The sequence below is a fragment of the Acomys russatus genome, chromosome 1, assembly GCF_903995435.1.
Source record: "Acomys russatus chromosome 1, mAcoRus1.1, whole genome shotgun sequence".
NCBI classification, from domain to species: Eukaryota; Metazoa; Chordata; class Mammalia; order Rodentia; family Muridae; genus Acomys; species Acomys russatus.
In genome coordinates, this window is record NC_067137.1 from 12,824,833 (window position 1) to 12,846,975 (window position 22,143).

General features: G+C 44.1%; 1 protein-coding gene across 2 annotated transcripts in view; it reads right to left on the bottom strand.

Moving 5' to 3' along the window:
- Nucleotides 1-3,839: 3,839 nt before the first annotated feature.
- Nucleotides 3,840-22,143, bottom strand: part of Tmem178a (transmembrane protein 178A) — a 56,451-nt gene continuing 38,147 nt past the window's right edge. The window contains exons 2-4 of one of the 2 annotated variants that reach the window (XM_051163563.1): nucleotides 19,849-19,962; nucleotides 16,142-16,279; nucleotides 3,842-4,286 (exon numbers count right to left, since the gene is read on the bottom strand). In XM_051163563.1, the coding sequence (XP_051019520.1) occupies nucleotides 4,045-4,286; nucleotides 16,142-16,279; nucleotides 19,849-19,962 (494 nt within the window). In that variant the 3' untranslated portion in view covers nucleotides 3,842-4,044. Of the gene's footprint in view, nucleotides 4,287-16,141; nucleotides 16,280-19,848; nucleotides 19,963-22,143 lie in introns of both variants that reach the window. The other variant, XM_051163651.1, reaches the window with a different exon arrangement.

Sequence of the window (22,143 nt, forward strand, 5' to 3'; positions counted from 1 at the left end):
GCCTCGAACTCACGGAGACCCACCTACCTCTGCCTCCTGAGTGCTGGGATTACAGGTGCGCACCACCACAGCCCGGCTCTCGTGAGTTATAAAAACAATGCAAAAGGGAAATGCATACAGCTCACCGTGTGATTGTCACTCAAAAGCGCCTTATAAAAACAACTGTCAAAATTACTTTAATTCTGTATTTATGCAATTTGGGATCAGAAAGAATAGATTTGCCTAATCTATACCTTACTTCCTTTTACCACAGCAGAAGCTCCATGCTGGCAAGAGCCTCTGTTCAACTAGCTGCATTGCTTCCCAAGTGTCTAGCAGAGCTCTTGGCTCATGTTAGACATTCCAAAAATATTTGTTGAAATATTTAATTGATCTTTATGGAAGATGTTATGTTTTCACAATCTTGATTCTCAAGAGCCCCTGGTGGTCCAAAGAAAGAGGCAAGGTTTCCTCTGAGTGGGTGGTCAAGGTTCTAACGATGCAAGTAAAACCACAGACAAGGCTGTTCAAAAGAGGGGCGATGTTGGCCCTGTGGCTCTCTCATCAGGGCTTTGGCTAAAGCCTTCTTTGCTAAATATTATCTCTATGTGGCAGGAAGATGTGAACTTTTTTTTTTTTAAGCCTGAAGTCTCAGATGCTCTGTAAATCCACCTAACATTCAGAGTTTTACTTTATGGGGCTGAGGGGGGAAACCAAAAACCTTTATGGGTCACCACTAGAAAGACATAAGCATAGATGGGCCAATGTCCCTAGATTTTCCAAGGCTGACCAGCCACTACTAAAAAGTCCTTAGCCAAGGCTTTGTTCTTCCCAGCTTTCGAATACAGTCTTAAGATATGGAAGGGTATTTGTCTGTTTGTTGTTTCATTTGGTTTGGTTTGGATTGGATTGGTTTTGGGTTTTTGAGACAGGGTTTCTCTGTATAGCGTTGGCTGTCCTGGAACTCACTCTGTAGACCGGGCTGGCCTCGAACTTACGAGATCCACCTGCTTCTGTCTCCTAAGTGTTGGGATCAAAGGCATGTGCCACCACCCACCCACTTGGAGATGGGAGTTTTTAATACCAACAGCCCCAGGATCCCTGGACACTCTGATAATACAGGGTACAGCCAGTCACCTGGTTGCCCTCCTCTTCCCTTTGTTGTCTCAGAGCTGCCCCTGGACACTTCCAGTGCATGAAGTCCCTCCTGTGACTCTCCACTCTTACCCTCACTTCCATGAGCTCAACTACATCTGCTTACTGCCCATCAAAATCCCTTGAGGCAAAGAAATTGTCTTGCCACATGCGTGCAACGAAAAGTAGGGCCGCGAACAAGCAGAAGAAAATTTCATTCCCCACGCAGTCCTGCTAAGCCATGTAAACCAGTCATGTCCAAGGACCAGTTGAAGAAACACCTCTAGGAGGACCCCAAGATGGGGGGCCAAATGCCCAATATTGACACCATTTGCTCAATTCCTGGAGAGTAAACAGAAATGGGGGAATCTTGTCCAGGCTCATCACCCTAACCCCTGCCGGTGTTCCCAGATCCTATGGCTAGAAGGCTCTTGCCAGCTCCTGTTTGGAGTCTGTGGATTCCCCTGGTTTCCTAGGAACCTGTGTGCTGTGTGAACCTTCCCACCTCTGCCACAGCAAAGCTTTCTTCTATTCTCACCTCAAACCTCTAGGAAGAGCCTCTGAAACTTCAAAAGTGACTTGCTCAGCCACTGCTGCGGTGGGTAGAATACAAATGCGCAAGAGTCCTGACATTCTCTACAGGGATCTGGAGAAAAGGCTTCAAAGAAAGAGCTCTCCTGCTTTGAGAGTTTCCCACGTCAGTAATAAATGAAAATAATCGCCTCTTTCTAGACGTATCTGTTCTCATCTACAGAGACTGGCTTGTTAACCAGATTGGAGAGGCTGCCTGGGACCGCAGCAGTGCGTGGACTCTCTGGGGAGGATGCGAGGAGGGCCAGCTCTGGCATCACTGCCTCCTCCCAGAAGCCCCCAGGATGATGTGTGGGTGCTGGCATTGAGAAACAGACTTTGTTCCCTTTTGGAGAGATTATTATTTTTCTTTTTCTAAATACTGAGATTTTTCAGGTGGTGTTGTTTGAGACAGGTCCTCAGCGTAGCCCAGGCTGGCCTCAAACTCACTTTGTAGTAGTCAAATATGACCTTGAACTTCTGATCCTCTGGCCCCTCCCTAAGAACGGGGATTACAGGCATGTGCCACCATGCCCAGTGTATGAAGTGATGGGGACTAGATCCTGGGCTTTGGCATGCTAGGCGAGCACTCTACCAACTGAGGTTTTTAAGAATGAAGTTCGTGCTGTGAAATTAAACTCTGAAAGACTGTCTTACTGAGGAGGTGGCATTTCCCCTTATTTATAGAATCTTATTATACCTGTCATGTGAGACAGGGGCTGGTATTTGTCCCAAAGGAAAAGCTTAGACCATAGTGCCTAGTTCTCCATTAGAAGATGAGAAAATACAGTGGAAAGATTTTAAAGTAGAAAAAAAAAAAAAATGAAACAAATGTTCCCATTCTTGGTCCTCGGCTGCCTGTAATAGTTCCTGCCTGGTAGAGCTTCTGAGAGTAAAGGATATAGTGACATCTGGAAATGCGCACGGCCCAGCTGGGGCCTCAGGGCCAGTGCTAAGTTAGTACTATTGTTGGTGGCTTAGGAAGTAAGTCCCATTCTGACCAAATGGTGGATTTTCTCAGTCCTGGAAGCACACCAGAATTATCTGCATGGCTTGTCTTTTTCTTTTAAAATTAAAGTGTATGCTCACCCGTGTACCCTTGAATTAACTGTCCTGCTGAAGAATTTTCCAGGTATTTCTGATATATACCCATGTGAAGTTGAAAAACCCATAAGGCCAAGGCTCACACATACCCCTGAGTGCACACCAGACAGGTGGTAAGGGTATGGGGGCTTAAATATCATAGCGAAACTTAAAACCCGACATTGAAAGTGACATCTTATGTCAATAAGAAACATGTAATTGCTACAAAAAGATAAATAATAATAACCAGTGGACGCAAAGCAATCAGGCTTAGTATAATTTGGACTCGGTGCCTCATACCTGTATTCCCAGAACTCATAAAGGCCCAGGCAGGAGGAGCCCTGCAGGTTCAAGGCCAGATGGGGTTACACAGTGAGCAGAGGCCAGGACTGCACAGCAAGACCTCACCTCAAAAAACCAAACCAACCAACCAAAACAAACAAGCAAACAAAATAATTAAAACCAAGACAGAATTCACAAAACGCAGTTTTTGGGTGGCCTATGCCTAGGGAAGACTTCTTGATCCAGCTAAAAGACAGGAAAAAAGCATGGCCAACTTAACAAGGGGGCAGACATTTAATGCAGAAATCCAGTTAACAGAAACAGACACGAGAAAACAACAAAGACGTCTTTACACAATACTGCATAGTGGTGCGGATCAGCTCTTAAACGGTTGGTTGGTTATTTTTTTTATGCGTTTGAATCCAGTACAAAGACAGGGAGTGGACGTCAATTCATTAGAAGTAATAATAAGGCAACAGAAGAAGAGTCCTCTTGTGACAAGGAACATCCACAAATAACCCACAAACATCAGGTGCCGACACAAGAAAACACCATTGGGACAGGTTCTGAAGATGATGCATTAAAGTCGTACAAGCCTGGTACAGTGACAAGAAAATTATGAATGCTTTTGCAAATAGAAACGGCCCTCCAGTAATCATTATATACAAACTTTCTGAAATAAATGGAAATCGTACAAATTTTTCCATCTCTGTTCCGGGTCTCCGGTGCCTATAAACGTCCCCGTTGAATGAGTCCTCTTTTCTCACAGTCAAAGCATAAATAGTCATTAAAGCACTTGAACCCACAGCCGCTCTGTCCTTAGAAAGGTTGGGAGGTTCTACACAGTTCTCTCTGTCAGTCATCCAGAAAGGGCTGCAGGCGCCAGGTTGGAATGAAGAAGACCTCTTTGTGCTTGGAGCCCCGATGCGAACTCAGTTCCACTCCTTAACGGAACGCAGACCCACTCCGTACCTGAGCCTGCTTCGGCGCAGACAGTCATACCGTGGAGTCCCTGCCAGACTTTAGTTGTGCCATCTTGGTCCGGCTAATAAACGGATAAGCGATGCAGAGACCTCCAGCCGCCACAATAAAACCTAAACTGCACCAGGCACAAAACATAGACCAGCTGTAGCCATGTTCCACATCGTGAGGCAGGCTGTAAATCAGCTTCGGGACTCGGTTCAAATCGTAGGAGATGCTGGCAGCGTACGTGCAGAGAGAGATGGTGCAGAATATCCCTAGAAGTGGTACAGAGAGGGCAGAACGGTCAGCCGTGCCTGTGCTTGTAACCGGGCAAATGCCAGACAAACCTTTGTGAGAATCAGATCACTCCAAACTCAAGAACACCTGACATTCTTTTACTTGAATCAATTCATTCAAGAAACCCTGACAAGTAGCAGGGAAATTTTAGGTAATTTGAATCATTCAGATTTATTTTTGCCTACTTTAAGTAATTATGCATGTTTCAACTTAGTTTTGTTTTTGTTTTTTAAATAATTTAATAGTAAATCTTTCTCTCTGTGTCTCAGTCTCTGTGTCTCTGTGTCTGTCTCTGTCTGTCTGTCTGTCTGTCTGTCTCTCTCTCTCTCTCTCTCTCTCTCTCTCTCTCTCTCTCTCTCTCTCTCTGTCTGTGTGTGTGTGTGTGTGTGTGTGTATGCAAGTGTGTTTGTCTCCTCAGTACTGGGGATCAAACTCCAGTTTTCATGAAAACAAGCACTTTATCAACAGAGTTGCTTCCCAGGCCATGCCTTTTGTTACTGCTTGTTTGTTTTCCAGAGACAGTGTTTCATTTAGCCCAGGCAGGCTCGGCCCTCACTGTGTGAGGATGATCCTGAGTGTCTGATCCTCCCGTCACCACCTCTGGAGTGCTGGGATCATGGGCATTGACCATCACACTGGGTTTTAGAAAATGTTGGAGGATCAACCCAAGGCTTCCTGAATGCCAGACAAGCACTCGACTACTAGTAATATTCCCAGCCCTTAAAAATTCTGTTTCAAAGCCAGGCACGGTAGCACACGCCTGCAATCCCAACATTCAGGGAGGCAGAGGCAGGTGAATCACTGTGAGTTCGAGGCCAGCCTGGTTTACAAAGAGTCCAGGACAGCCAGAGCTACACAGAGAAACCCTGTCTAGAAAAAGAAAAATCTGTGTTTAAGGGAGGAACATCTAACAATCTCTCAAGTCCAGTTGCCATTTCCTTTGCTCTCTACTAGCCTCATATTTTCATATAGTTGTACTCACTATACAAAGTTATGTTTTCTTTTGTAATGATGATAATTATGTTTATCATATTGCCTATAAAATTAAGTGAATTTTTAGAAGTGGCCCTTTTTTTGTAAGATACAGGATCTAACACACACTTGGCCTTCAGCAATTTTTTTTAAAAGAACAAAATATTGAATGCTTTCAAATGAATAAATTAAACCTAGGAATTTAGAATTGATGTAAATATCTTAGTAAAGGTATTATGCACTTCAATCATGCAAACTGCAATTAATTTGAGTGGTAAATATATGTGCATATGTGTATATTTATTATATATTGCACATATATCATATATACATATAGATATATGCCAAAAATTTACCTTAACATATCAATATGTGATATACAATTGTCCTTCAGGAACATGAAAAATCAGGGCTGACAGACAAAACAAGAGCTCATTTGCTAAGGTTCTTGTCTTGTAAGCATGAAGTTGTTGGTTTGATACCCACCTGAAAAGCCAATCATGGTGGCACATACTTATAATCACAGCCCTGAGAAGACAAAGACAGGCAGATAGAGCCTCAGGGCCTGCTAGGCAGCCAGTCTAGCTCACTGGGCCAGTAAGGGACATTGTCAAAAAACAAAACTCAAAGATTGTCACCTGAGGTTGTCATCCCTCCTCTCTCTGTCTGTCTCTCTGTCTGTGTCTGTGTCTCTGTCTCTCTGTCTGTCTTCTCTTTGTGTCTGTCTGTCTCTGTGTCTTTCTGTCTCTGTCTCTCTCTGTTTCTCTGTCTCTGTCTCTCTCTCTGTCTGTCTGTCTGTCTGTCTCTGTCTCTGTCTCTCTCTCTGTCTCTCTGTCTCTCTGTCTCTCTCTCTCTCTCTCTCTCTCTCTCTCTCTCACACACACACACACACACACACACACACACACACACCAGAATGCTGATAAAAAGTGTTTTTTGGTACTCAAGTGATGATCTGAGGATGCCCTCAGGGGTGGCTCATGAGAGTTGGGACAGGATGAAAATGGGGTGTTTGCTGAGTTCATGAAATAAAATGAACCAATGAGAACAGAAACTGGCATCCAAACCCCACACAGTCCTTCATCACACCCTGGATTATTCCTGTGGACAAAGAAAGTGGCATCTGTTTGCTGGGAGATGGCCTTCATGTCCTTGGGGGACACATGAGGCACAGAGTTTAGAACTGAAAAGACAGGCAAAAAGAAGCAAGAGTTCTGCCCCCATTTTAATCTGTAGCTTTGGAGATCAAAGCCACTGACTGAGAAACAAGCTTGGAGCAGGCCGCAGTTCCCAGGGAACAGAGGTCACCATCGCCTGTTTACAAGCTCTAGGCCTCCGCTTCCATTCCGATCATGCAAGGACATATTACCTAAGTCTTTTTTCCAAGTGTGCGCTCAGAAAATAAATATTCTAAAAGAGGGTGCTCTAGCTAAGATAATTTGCTATTTCCTTCTCTCTGTCTGGCTTTGTTTCCAATCTCTAATAGAAACGATGTTGCTTTTCTGGCTTCTTCTTCTTCTTCTTCTTTTTTTTAAATCAGCAGACATGTCACTGGAGTTGTCCAGATGGGAAACAAGGACGGAAATCATCCTTTCATCAAGGAGCAGACCATTTAAGAGAATACTTCCCTGCTTTTACCAAGCCCTGTGAAAAGCAAATGTCCTTACATCTGTCCACACGACTGCACTGGCAACAGAAACCATGTTTGTGAACAGCAGGGCCATGAAGGAACGCTGGTACTGGAACAATAAGGCCGTTGAGGGGGAAACTGATGTCGGGAGAATCAACAGGTAGACTATAATAGTGGAACAACGACCTTTTCCTTGGGGGAAGTGGGGTGGGGGAGGGTGGTGGTGGTGGTAGGGGGATGGGGGGAACAACAGCTTCCTCCCGCACTCAGATGTCCTCTGCACACAGCTGACTGCCTAAAAGCAAGCATTTCCAACAAGCAGTGTGTGATGCTAATGACCCCTGAAAACTTGAGTTCAAATTTAGACTTCCCAAGCATCCTTTGATGTAAAATGAACTGGGCTGGGCTGCAAGAAATATTCATTCTAATCTCAGCTCTGTCCGACCCGGATATTGCCAGCCTTCTCTCAAGGCGCAGTGTAGAGCGGGGTTTTGGCAACACAAGTCTCTTACAGTGTCAAATGCTCATAATTCTGCTAATCCAAAACAAGACACAGAAGAAGTGCTTTTCCTAACATGTCTTTGGGACTACCATACTGTTAGGAAACAAAACTACTTAAAAAAAAAAAAAAAAAGTAACAGCTTATGCCTTTTGCTTTCTAAATAAATGTTGATTTTTTAATGAGCACCCTTCAACTCTATAAATCTATTTTTGGTGTGATGCATTTTTTATTGTACCCCAGATTCATGCTGAATAGGAAAAGGGGGTAAAGACCCATCTAATCTGAAGACATGGCCAGGGCATAGGTGTCTCTCTCTGCCTCAGGTCCTGAATGAATGTATTTTCCTGTGCCCTTGGTGAGTGCAGCCCTCATGGACACTGTGTGATAACTCTAACTGGGTTTCTTTCTTTGTCCGAGCTTTAGAGGCTAAAGCTCCCTAAAGCTAAAAATCTGTGCCCCACTCCCTCTAGTGAGCAAACCACAGACTGCCTTGGTGTGCTTTTAGCTTCCACCCTCACTCTTGGCTCCAATTTGCCTTGTGTTATGGTTTGGAGCTTAAATGTACAGCAAAGGCCAAGTGTCATGTTTATCTGCATGTAAGCATTAACTATAGTAGTAGTAGTAGTAATAATAATAATAATAATAATAATAATAATAATAATAATAATAATAATAATAATAATAATAATAACAATAATGGTATGTCAGGAGCGGGCCTGAGAAATGATGACACATAATTAGCCCATGAGCCACAAAGTCAGGAGGAACAGGAAGACAGGAGTTGGAGAGGAGAAGGGGGAGGGGAGCTAGTGTTAGCTTCTTTTTCCAGGTCTCAAGACACAGCACGAAATGTTAAATACAATAATAAATAGAGTAGCGGTTGGGGAAAGGCAGGTGATGGTGTGTCAGCTTCCTTTCTGGACCTGACCACTCTATTATCATCTAGAGTAACAGTGAGCATGACTGGGAGACAGTGGAACCTTTGGTAGAAGAAAATTAGGTCCCAGAGGTGTACCCTTGAGGGAGCTGTTGGAACGCCATGTGCTCACTCTGTCTATGGGCCCAAAGACACAGGGCCAAGAAGCCATGAACTTAAAATTCCGAAACCATGAACCCAAGAACAAATCAAAACAAACGTTTTCTTCCTTTTCAATTGATCTACCCAGGTGTTTTTTTTATACTTACAGAAAGCTAACATACCCTGTAAATTTCTTTGCCCCTTTCTCTTACCCCCTTTCCCATTCCTGCTTGTATTTATTTTTTCATGAAATACCACATGCATCTCCCAGCCACTCAGGTTCTTCTCGGAAGATAGACTTGTCAAACTGATGAAACTGTGATATGCAGTAAGGGAGAGCAGGCATCCTGGCCCACCTATGTGTCCCCTGTCTGCCCCTTCTTTGTCCCATAGGACCCTATGGGGTGCTACCCTCAGCAGCGCCTTTCCCCATTCTAAAACTCCTCCAGTGGTTCTGGGTGAAAGGAAGGCAAAGGAGAGACAGGAAGAATTGTCGCATCCAGACCTGCATCCTTGAAGAAGTCTGCAAACATCTAGAGGCTGCAGCTGTTCCTGGTACAATGGGAAGGCTTATTCATGACCAGACAAGGAAATGTACTGAAAGACCACAGAGCTTAACAGCATGATCCTGGATAAAGACGGCTGCCTCGCTCAAGGTCTTAAAATAAAATAAAATGCCTCTGTGGGTACCAGTTCACACCTTTAATTCCAGCACTTGGGAAGCAGAGACAGGAGGATTTCTGGAAGTTTGAGGCTAGCTTGGTCTACAAAGTGAGTTCCAGGGACAGCCAGAGCTACATAGTGAGACCGTGTCTCCAAACAAAGAAACAAAAATCCTAAAAATTTGATCACATCAGAAAAAAAAAATCGTTATTTAAATAACAAAGATCAGTTTGGAGGTCTGTTTTAGGTCCCCGCACACATCTCACGGTGTTCACGTGTATGAGCTTAATAAAGCTGCTGTAACACAGTGTATTACAGACAAGGCAACTGAAAAAACAAACACAAAAAAGAGCTACTTTTCTTAGAATCCCAGAGGCCATAAGTCTAAGCTCAAGGCATCAGCGGGACAGTCTGCATCTGAACCCACCTCGCCTTGGGCATGGTTGCCTTCTCCTCACGTGTAACTCTTCAGATGTCCCCTTCTCTAAGAGCAACACTGCCTATACTGCCTTAAGACACCACATACTGCCCTAACTGAACATGAGTGTCTCTTTAAAGACCCTGTTTCCAAGGTGAGTCACACTCTGAGATCCTAGGGGCTGGGGATTCGACATGTAAGTTGTGGGAAACTCAACCCTTAGCGTCGTGTGTGCTTGGGTCTGCTAACTGAATGTCACATCCTTCCGTCTCTTTTATGTGTCTTAGCAAGGCAATGTCCGGGCCTAGTTCTGGTTAGATGAGGGGTAGTTTCATATGATCTTCTTGATCAGGAATCCAGTGCTCTGTCCACTTCCCAACATGCATTGCAAGCAGAGGTAGAAGATAATTCTTGGATTATCTGTAATGACTATGTATTGGCCAACAGACATGAGCTCATAGAATCAAGAAAACCTACTAAACAAAACCGAAGTCTACAATTAATTGATTAATACCCTCTTAATAAATAATTCATGGGGGCTAGAATGATGACTCAGTGGTAAGGAACACTTGTCGTCCTTGAAGGATCAGGGTTTGATTCACAGCACCCACACAATGGCTCACAACTTCGGTAACTACAGTTTTAGGGTATCTGACACCCTCTACTGGTCCTCATGAGCACTGCATGCACATACAACACAAATATACATACAGGCAAAACTGCTCATACACACAAGATAAAAATAAATCTTCTTTAAATTTTTTTCTAAAACATAGTTCAGACCAAGTTGCCCCATAAAGGGCTTAACCAACACAGCAAGTTACTTCCAGTAACATTGCATTTTATCAGTAGCACCCTAGTTCATCCAAGGTATAAAATGGGGTATACAAGTATTCTGCACCCCAAAAATTTTAAAGCTTCCCGTTAGGGAGCAAAGTTAGTTTCCCATTCTTCCCTCCTGCTTTCCCTCACCTCCCTCTTCTCCCCAACAAGCTCATACTTCCAGTTCAGCTGGTGACCCCAGGGGAGCAGGGCTCCCCTATCCTGAACTTGCTCCTGGCTATCACTGGGAGCATCATCAAAAAGTGAATAATTACTGGTTTCCTGATAAGCCCTGTGTGTGGCTACTTCCCTCATAAAATATTAAAGGGTTTTCTGCCGACATCCCTAATTAGAACACCCCGTGACGTCACAGAAGAGCAGAACTGGAGGGGATTTTTTTAGATCGGGGCAGCAAATAATTTCATGCCACCGTCCCAGATCTTCGGCCTGATCTCAGGCCCTGAAATCTCTGAGGTGCCTGTGGCCAGCTCGGAAGATGTAATTAGGGTAACCGAGGCCCGTTCTTTCTTGACCTCCCTCCTTTGATGTGCTTAAGAGACTGAAGAGGAGACGTTGCTTCCCCCTGCTTAGCCTGCTTGATAAATAACGGACTACAACGCCCAAAGGCACAAACATTGATTTTCTTTCCCCTATGCCTTCAAAAGATAGCCTGGCCACCATTCTGCATTTTCACCCTTTCAGCAAAAAGGATTTGCTCCTTTTCACATAGATTACTCAAAAAGCCTCATCTTCATTGTCTTAACTAAATGGTGTGGCAGGCCTACTAGAGGCGGAGAAAACTTATTTTAAAAAAATAAGTAAACAATAACAACGAAAAGATGCACGATCTGCAATTCCTTTTAAGAAAAAAAAACAAAAACAAAAACTAATCGTTTTCTGCACTATTGCATCCATTTCCTTTAGCGGCAAAGTGCACCCTGCCCTGCGGAAGGCTGTCACGGTCCTCACTGAGCTTGCGTAGAGTGGACATTCATACATTCGGTTGCAGAAATGTTAATGTATTTGATTTTGCTACAATGCCCCAGACCTTGCCGACATGTTACATCAAACAGCACGCGCCATAGTCTCTTTCAAAAATAAAATATTAGGCCTTGAATTCCAAAACACATTTAGTCTCCAGGGTTTTAGATAATGTATGAAGGGCCTGTGGTTTAGGGTTGTAGTTGATGGATAGCCTAGATCATTCCAGGATAAGGCCTGCTCCAGCAGATTCCTTTTTTTTTAGCTGCATTGGAGCAAAGGAAAGGTCAGCCCAGGCTGGGCGCTAACTGCTCCTGAGGCCTTGATGGGGCATGCCCCTGCTGATGTCATGAGGGTGTCACATGCTTCGTGTGCTCTTCCAGAGGCATCAGCCTACGAGGGACAATGGGTAGAGCTGGTAGCGAGACAGGTACAAAGGGAGGAAAATGGAATACAAGCTTTATTCTATGTTTGAGACTTCTGGTGTGTTGAAAACCAGTTAAGGGCCAGGGAGAGACAAACCAGCAGAGAAAGGCACTTGAGAAGCCTAAGTGCAAATCTGAGAAGCCACATGGTGGAAGGAAAGGATTAAATCCCACAACTAGTCCTCTGACTGCCACATGCACACAGTGGACACCACACACGTGCACATACATGCACATACACACACATTTAAAAATGTAATAAAAGATAGATTAAAATTTTATGAAAGATAAAGTTATAATAAAACTGATAATACTGAACAAATTAACCCTTTCATAGTAACAATGGTATATATGTTAATATACACATTCGTCTAAATACCATCTAACAAAGCTTTGTTTATTGTTTTTTGTTTTGCTTTCTGCATGTGTCTGTGTGTGTGTGCAAGTGAGTGTGTGGATGTGCACATGTACATGGAGATCGCAGGACAACCCTCGGATCATCCTCAGGAACTCTGTCTATCTTTGAGACAGAGGCTCTTATTGGCCTGGATCTCACCAAGTAGGTGTGGCCAAATGGCCCGCAATCCCTAACCCTCCCCCCACCCCCAGTCTCTGCCCCCCCCCCACCACTGAGATCACACTCACACACCACCACAACCCAGAGCTCTATTTTTCTGTGGGTTTGGAGGACTGCATGGAGGCCTGTATCCTGTGGGGGCAATCACTGTACTGAGTCAGCCATCCCCCCAAGCCAGTGCTTCATTTAGTGTGGATAGAATATTCATTCACACACTGCACTGAAAACAGTACACTCTAGCAATGGGCAGGAGCTCAAGGCTGGGAAAGGAGGGTCTCACTGACCCAGTCTACTCTTTATGTCACTGTGTTCGAGTATGTAACCTCAGAGCAAGTGATATCACAGGTCTAAAATGGAGGGCGCCTTGGAGGATGCCTACCCCAGGTCCTTCTCCAGAACCCTTGCAAGGCTGGGGGGTGGGGTTTGGGCATATAGCATTGCAGCCCAGCTCTCAGATACAAATCGATATAGCCCAGGAGCAGCGTTTCACCGACAGGTCATTAAGGCTGGTCCCTGTGCCACACAGCAGAAAGAGGAAAGCTGTGTTCTACACTTTCTGTTTTAACGGCGCAACTGTCACATCGCTGGGAGTAGAGTGGGGTTCTCCATTGAAGGGCCGGCTAATCAGTTCAGGTAGAGAATGAAGACGCCAGCCAGCGTATTAGAAGGGGCTAAGTTTAGCATCAAAAATCTGTGGGAGGGCTGCTGACTAGAGCTGCTGAAGACAGCCTGCTTAATTAAAATCAATTCTTTTAACCCTTCCGAGCTCTCATTGCCTGCCACTGCTTGAGAAGGTGCTCCAGCCAGACTATCTCATCTACAGGATTAAAAACTACCTCAGTGTGTTTGAAGGCATGGCTTGGAGCAACAGAAACAAAAGGAACCTCCCTACAGTCCACTTCAAGTGACAGAAGAGCACAGCACCCTGAAAACTGTCAGCTTTCTCTGTGACTACCAGACACTGGATTCCCTTTCTTTCTGTTAAAAAAAAAAAAAAAATCATCTCATTGGCCTGTCCGGGAGAACTGGTAGAGCTGGCTAGTGTGGCCTTGTGATCTATTTCAACACTAACAACTGCTACGTCATATATCACCTGTAGTAAAAAGTAGTCTTTAAAAACTAATCCTTTTGTGGCTTTTGTTGTGGGGCCTCCCAGAGTTTGAGGGAAGCAGCCAGGCCTGAAAGTGTATACCTAGAAGCCCAGCATTCAGGAGGCAAGGGCAAGAAACTTGCAAGTTCGAAGCCAGCCTGGACTACATAGAAACTCCACACTATCCAGGGCTACATAGCAAGACTTTACCTAAAAAAACACAAACAATTAAAAAAAAAATAAAGCAAACCTACTCTTCTTTGATGTATACTGGGCTAGAACCCACAAACTTGGGGCACAACTAACAAAGGGGAGAGAAAAGGAGATGTTTTTACTGACTATGAAGCCCCAGCCAAAGCTTGTAGGAATCTCAGGGCAGTTTGCTCGCCTTGTACCCGGACATATACCCAGAGCCTGGCCTCAGGGGTTCAAATCCTCCGTCTAACCCTCGAGTAACAGGGTTACTTCATGAGCTTCATCACGGGGCATCCATCTTAACCAGAAAGAACTAACTTGGTTTTCTGTTCAGAACTATGCAGAAGCCATGGCTTGTCTGAACGTTGTGCTGGGGTGTTTATGACAGTCGGCAGAGAAGGCCACGTCACTGCATGGAAAAGGAGTAGTGTGGAATATAAAAGAAAAGGAATCACCTGCATGTCAAGGTTATGAGGTAGGCATGCTAGAAACAAAAGCTCCATGCATCCGTTGGTTCTGAGAGAGACATAGAAAAGATGGCGTGGACATGAATGAAAATACCATGATGAAGCCTCTCATTCTGTATACTCAATATATGATAAACACCGGAGCAAGGCGGTCAGAGCAAGCTCTGGAGGCATGCTGCCTCCATGACACAGGCGCATTAAAGCACACATCACAAAGGGAAGTATTGGAAAAAACCTTGCCATGGTCACCTGAGTTCTAAAGCCTCAGGGAAGTGGAAATGGCCGTCTAGGGTAATATTGCTTCTTCTGCTGAGTTTACTACTATTTTGTGGGGCTTAGTTCAGTGCTGTCTCATTAACCACACCTTAACTTCTCATGAAGACTGAAAAGGAAACCATTTCTTCTCTGCAGCCACTCTCGGCTAGCCATTGACCCAACTCCCAACTCCTTTTTAGACAAAACTAGCCCTTCTTGACTTGTTAATCCTTCAAAACAACAAACAAACAAACGTAGCCATGTTTCCACACCCCTTACAGTTTAGGTAAAGCCATCCTTTGATTAAAACCTTCTAGTAGTTTCCATCACGTTCACTTCAAATTCATGCTCTTCTTTTCTTTTTTTTTTCTTTTTTTTTATTATTAATTTATTCTTGTTACATCTCAATGGTTATCCCATCCCTTGTATCCTCCCATTCTTCCCTCCCTCCTATTTTCCCCTTATTCCCCTCCCCTATGACTGTTCCTGAGGGGGATTACCTCTCCTTGTATATGCTCATAGGGTATCAAGTCTCTTCTTGGTAACCTGCTATCCTTCCTCTGAGTGTCACCAGGTCTCCCCCTCCAGGGGACATGGTCAAATATGAGGCACCAGAGTACGTGAGAAAGTCATATCCCACTCTCCACTCAACTGTGGAGAATGTTCTGTCCATTGGTTAGATCTGGGTAGGGGTTTAAAGTTTACCACCTGTATTGTCCTTGACTGGTGCCTTAGTTTGAGCGGGACCCCTGGGCCCAAATCAGCTATTAAAAACAAGGAATTCCCAAAATTTGTGGACAAATGGATTGAGCTAGAAATGATCATAATGAGTGAGTTAACCCAGAAGCAGAAAGACTCAAATGGTATACACTCACTTATATCTGCATACTAGCCCAAGGGGCATGTCCCATGAAAGCCTTCACTTACCAGGAAACTGGGACAGAGGGGAAGACATCCTATTGGGACTTTAGATGAGAGAAGCATGGGAGAATAGCAAAGTAGAAGGATCCAGAGGGTCCTAGAAACCTAAAAATAGAACATTATGACATGTTCTTCTTTTCACTAAGAGGTCTCTAAAGGTTTGCTCCTTGACCGTGGCTCCTGCTTTGTGTGATTCCTTTCCTGTCTCTTCCCTCTCTCCTTCACAGAACGTGCTCATTCCATGCCTGCTCAGGGTTCAGCAGTGCTGGCTTCCTCAGCCCACAGTTCTCAGCCAGCTTCTGGCTGCTCCTCATCACTTGACTCAGAAATTGCTGGCTCAGCATCTCCCCACCCGACTGCACTCTGCTCACTTTCTTCACAGATTTCATTGCTATCAGAGATCATTCCTCATGTCTCTCCACCTACCCACAAAAATGCATAGAGACATTGCCTGCCCCCCCCCCCCTTTACTCTGTCTCTAAGACCAAGAGCAGCCACTGGCACAGTAAATCCTCCAGCCGTAATGCCAAGGACAACATCCAGGGTACATGGACTATGAAGGGACTATCAGTTACTTGAGGTATCTCCTTGAGGTATCCTGAGAAACACTGGCCCATCTTTGTCAAGAGTCCAAGACAGAATTAAATGACGAGACAGGAAATCCCAGCACTGACTCCAATCGAGAATGAACACAGTACACTGACCTCTGACCTACTAATGCTACCGGGGGAAAATTGGAAAATGCACTTTGTCCACTGTTCCTTTTAAATTCAGTGTTCCTACCAATGTAGAATGAGCTTCTGCCTGCTCACTTCTCACCAGTGAAAACAGAGCTAACAGTGACGTGGACAAGCTGAAACTGTGACGAAGAGAGGAGGCCCATGGTGGACAGTATACCTGTCATGAGGAAGAGGAGCCCAGCCACGTGCTGCGTCAGGCTTTCCTCCCAGAAGAAGCTGACAGTGGCCACGGTACAGCCACATAGCAGGACAGCCACCGCCATGCCCAGGAAGCCAGCCGTTATTCTTCTTAGATCTAATCTCAAAACAGAAACAGATTGTCAAAATCGGAGGCAGCGACTGAAAAAATTATAGGCCAGACAGTTCCGTATGCATTGTGAGAAGAAGCTACAGAGGCAGGGATGGGGCCTTCGGGATGATGAATATGGGGAGTTCTCCTGTATCTGTGGGTACATTGGCTGTGTATATGTGGGATGAGTAACCTTTGCAAATGTACCCCTCTGTGTCCAGAGAGAACTACAGAATAGATGAGGGACCACCCCAGGGTAAACGTGAGTAGCAAACAACATACACAGTAAATTGGGTGAGGAACATTCAAGAAACGCATCTCCAGACTTCAAAGAGCAACCCAGATGGAGGTCAGTACACCACAGCGGCCGTTATTAACCTGCTTTCTTCCTCTTTGGAGGAAAACGCCTATAAGGCAAGCCTGTACTCAAAGAGGGTTTTGTCTGAGCATCACGGATGCCAATTAGTTTTTGTTTTCATTTCTAGCTATTCATGTCTATTTTCAATAAGCATTTAAGAAAAATGTGAGAAAGTGAAGCTAACATGGAGAAGAGAGTGGCCTAAAGTGAGTGACTGAGACAGCTTGGTGCTCAAAAACACCTTCTCACCATTCAAGTACAAGGCTCACAAACAGAGCACCTATTTACCCAGGCCAAAAAGGGACTAGGCCCATAGGATAAGCCTTAAAAGCAGAGGACCTATTTACCCAGCCTAAAGAGGAACTGTGCCCCTGAGACAAGTCTCCACAATGTTCCTGACAATATCTATCTCAACTTTTCTCAACCTGTGGGATGCAATCCCTTTGGGGGTCAAATGACCCTTTCACAGGAGTCAGATATCAGATACCCTGCATATTAGATGTTTACATGGTGATTCATAGGAGTAGCAAAATTACAGTTATGGAGCAGCAATGAAAATAACTTTATGGTTGGGGTTCACCACAGCATGAGGAACTGGAATAAAGGGCCGCAGCTTTAGGAAGGTTGAGAGCCACTGTCTTTCACTTGCGACACTTTAGTCACACTCAGGTTGTGCGTCTTCTGCTTACTATACTTTTTCATTGTTTCTTTCTGTCCTTCCTGCTTTTGATTGTATCGTTGTTTGGAACAAAGCAAATTGAAAAGAACTCTTACCTAACTGCTTAAGGTCTATGATCCTTTTTTAAAAACAAGAGTCCCCAAGCACACACCTGCTTTCCATAAGGCATGACAACAAGTCTGAACAAAATTCATGTGTGAGCGGGGCGCTGTCAGCAGACAGAGGGTTTGCAGTGTGGGCTTCGCTGCTGTGGTGGAAGTACCTTAGGAGCAGTAAGTGGAGGGGAGATGGGGTACAGTAGCTTCCAGTCTTGGCCATAGCATCTTAGTCACAGGCAAGCTTCCCTATTCTTGGTTTTGGGGGGTTGTTTGTTTTTTGAGACAGAGTTTCTCTGTGTAGCCTTAGGCTGTCCTGGGACTTGTGCTATATACCAGGCTGGCCTCCAACTCACAGAGATCCACCTGCCTCTGCCTTCTGAGTGCTGGGATCAAAGGTGTGCACCACCAGTGCCACCCAGTTGCGTTTCCCTGTTTCTTAGAAGGGACTCCCCATTTCCAGATCAAGGCTTTAAAATTTTTTTGATCTGAATTAAAACAGGGCTTTTTTTTTTTTACCCAGAAGAGACAATATACAGCACAAAATAAGGGGTTATGGATAGTAACTATATAAATATGCCAAATTTAATGTTCTGGGCAGAGCGGTACTAGTTTGGCCATGGCCACATATGAGGCAAGGGACTGACAATAGTTCAGTCATTTGCTGCAATATTCCAATGCCCTGTGATGTGAAAGTTATAACTTCTGTGACTACAAAACACAAAGGTCAGACACAACCCACAGGGGCCTGGCATCAGCCCCAAACATGGCGTCTTACTGATAAATGTGGTACAGATCACCAAAGGTGGCTCTCTTAGAAACAGGCATGCCACCGCTGAAAGCATCTTTCTATTAGAAACTCCTCCAAGGTTAATGCTCAAATCATTGTCTTGCTGGGTAAAGAGGTGCAAACTTGTGGAGTTGAAGAGATGAGGTCCTTTGCAGGGCCCTGTGATTCTTCCTATCTGATCAAGGCAGCCATAATGAGACTGGTCTCCATACACGCTCAAGACAAAGAACTCTAAACACGCTCATAAAGAGCCAAGAAGGAGTACCACTCAGCGAACACTGAATGGCTCCGCTGAGAAGGGCTTGTTTAAATTTGTCAGGAAGACATCTATCATGTTTTCAGAAAATAAACCACACTTTATCCAGCGACTTTCCTCTTCCCCCCCCTTTCTTTTTTTCTTTCTTTCTTTCTTTCTTTCCTTCCTTTCTTTTTTGTTTTGTTTTGTTTTGTGTTGTTGTTGTTTTTGAGACAGGTCTCTCTGTAGCCTTGGCTGGTCTGGAGCTCACTCTGCAGACCAGGCTGGCTTCAAACTCATACAGAGATCTGTCTGCCTCTGCTAGGATTAAAGACATAGGCCACCATGACCAGGCTTTTATCCAATGACTTTCTAAGCCCTAAAGTAATCATCAATTTTTATATTAGATCCCACCTTGTATGAGCCTCCGTGTTTGTACTGAGAATCAGGACAGAACCTTTTACTCTATATTGAGATTTGCTCAAAGAATAAGACAGTCCCTACAGTGGCTTTCACCACCAAACAACATGACTACAACACTCTTTGCTCACTGAAAAAGGTGGTAAGGTTGACTTCTGGGACACACTGGAAAGGACTCGGTGTCTCTATGTGCCACTCGCCACTACGCAGCTTGAACTAACAATTTCCATGCAAATATCTACCTTTTTAAAATTTCAAATTGCATGATTTTATCTTGACTTTCACATTTTCTTGATATTAAAAAAGAGCAGTTCTTTCCATTGAGATGTAGAGGTAAGAGACACTCAGAAAATTATGACATATATTCATTCATAAAGGTATTTCAACAAAAATACAATGATCTGAGCGTTATACAAGCAAAACAAAATGAGAGCAATTAAGGTATAATGTTCAGGTCAAGACCTTATACCCATTAACTTGATTTGAAAAAGGACTGAGCTGGGCTAGGAGATGACTGGATGGTTAAAGTACAGAGGCCGCCCTCGGAGATGATCTCAGCTTGGTGCCCTGGACCCACACTGGGTGGCTCACAACCGCCTGTAACTCCAGCTTCAGGGAGATCTAGTGACACCTTTGGCCTCTAAGGGCACCTGAACTCTTGTGTATATACCTCTTCACTATACACATAATTTAAAATAAAACTTAAAAAAAACAAAACAAAACAAGGTTCAGTTAGTTAGCATTGCTATGTGGGCAGACAGGCACATGGCCCTATCCTAGAGAACTTCACACCTGATCTTTCTCACACATGAATTGTAAATACACTCTGTTCACAGCATAACAAACTGATGCTTGGGGTGTCTGGCCAAACTCAGTTGGGCCCAGAGGGTACATAGGGATAAACAGCTTTCAATCCAAACGTAAGAGGGCGGGACATCTCCCCCCCCCCCCGGCCCCACCCCCCACCTCTTGTCTAATTCTTTCCCAGAAATACTTACGAAGCAGGTGCCATTCATCTTGCTGGATTGTCTTGGTTAAATTGAAAGGAATGTTTCTTAAGCGGATCGGCTGAGAGAAGTGGTACTTGATAGCTGTGCATCGCTGTGCAATACCTTGAAAGAAACAAGAAATGCGATTTACTAGCCTTTTCCTTTGTAATAGAATTCTGGGGCCCAAGGCAAAATAATTTATCCTAAACCAGGTTGAATGGGAAATGGGCAAGGGATCTCTTGATTACTGTCATTAACAGAGGCAACCCGTGGCAGCAAAACTCAAAACCTTGAAATAGACTTTTTAAAATCGCATTCCATTTTAAATGCATTTTTATGAGTGTGTGTATATATATATATATGCACATATATGTATATGTATATATACGTATATATCACTAAACGCTTTTCAATACTGAGTTTTATGACTTAAACACAAAGCTATTAAGGGAAAGGTGTGCTAAGCTGTACAGATGGTTGAAGAAACCCAGCCTAGAATTCTAAATTAACACTTAAATGCCTTGGCTGAATTTGATCTAGTCTCAAACTCTCAATTAAATTTCACACACACACACACACACACACACACACACACACACACACACACACAATTCCTTAGTATATGTGTTATTTGGAAACCAGAAGATATTTTTCCATCGTCACATCTACGTGGTGCCTTAGGGGGTGATTATAATTGACAAAGCTCTACCTAGCCTTCTAGCAGCTGTGCCATTCTTTAATGTCACTGACTTAAACTATGGCGCTTGAGAAAGTCATTCGTCTTGATAGCAAAGGAATTCTTCTCTTCCCCTGGTGGCACGGCCAGTCCCGTGTTAGATGCAGTGATGTGTAGCCGTTGGGTTGTCTGTCTCTTCTTCTCACCCTCATTTCCCAGTGCTTCATCAAATGGCTTTGTCTACTCCTCCCTACAGCCTTCCGGATCTCAGGAGCAGCATCTACTGTCCACCTTCTCTTAAAACCCAGCAGCAAACATAAAGCATTTCTCTCAGTGTCAGTCTTCATTGTCATTGTGGCCAGTTGCTTGAATAAATGCATCTCATTAAACTAACTTTAAACCCAGCAGCTGCTAACCAGAGAGTCCTCATAGATGCAGATTAATTTCTAGTGGGTAGACAGACTCCCAGGAAGTAAAAAACCAAAGTAAAATTTAAAAAAAATCATATAGTGAAAGGAGGTTAATTTTATGGAAATAAATACTGGGGAACCTGCCAAACCTAATATTAAATGGGGCAGAAGCCATTCAGAGGAAGACGCGAACTCCAAGGCTAACTCGAGGCAGCAGGTGGTCTAATCTGACTACATCTATGACAAGAAAAGGGATGGACTTAGCAGTCATCTCAGTGAAACGGGCCCTAAAAGGAGAAGCCCAAGACAGGGCTGGTGAGGGTTACCAAATGTTTAAAGAAGAACCAGCCATCCCCCAGACTGTTCAAAAGGCAAATAAAGAGCAGAAAATGCCTCCTCAGTGGATCTGAGACCAAGACACCACAGGAAAGGGAGCTATGTAATATACTGTGTCTGTGTGGGGGTGCATATGTGTGAGTGCACATGTGTGAACACGCATATGAGACCAGCCTTGGGTGTCATTCCTCTCTGCCTTTTTGTTTTTCCTTCCCTCCTTCCTTCCCTCCTTCCTTCTTTCTTTCCTCCCTTTCTTCTTCTTCATATATATATATATATATATATATATATATATATATATATATATATATATATATATATTCTTGTTACATCTCAATGGTTATCCCATCCCTTGTGTCCTCCCATTCTTCCCTCCCTCCCATTTTCCCCTTATTCCCCTCCCCTATGACTGTTCCTGAGGGGGATTACCTCCCCCTGTATATGCTCATAGGGTATCACTCCTTGGAATATACCCAGAAGATGCTCCAGCACACAACAAGAAAATTTGCTCAACCATGTTCATAGCAGTCTTCTCCTTCTTCTTCTTCTTCTTCTTCTTCTTCTTCTTCTTCTTCTTCTTCTTCTTCTTCTTCTTCTTCTTCTCCTCCTCCTCCTCCTTCTTCTTCTTCTTCTTCTTCTTCTTCTTCTTCTTCTTCTTCTTCTCTCTCTCTCTCTCTCTCTCTTCTCTCTCTCTCTCTCTCTCTCTCTCTCTCTCTCTCTCTCTCTCTCTCTCTCTCAAGCTCACTGAGAGGCATAGCTAGACTGACCAGCCAGCAAGTTTCCAGGGATCAACCTGATTCCACTTTCTAAGTGCTGGAAGCACACTCTTCACCATCCCACCCAGCTCTCTCTCTCTTTTTTTTTAACCAAACAAAAAATCGT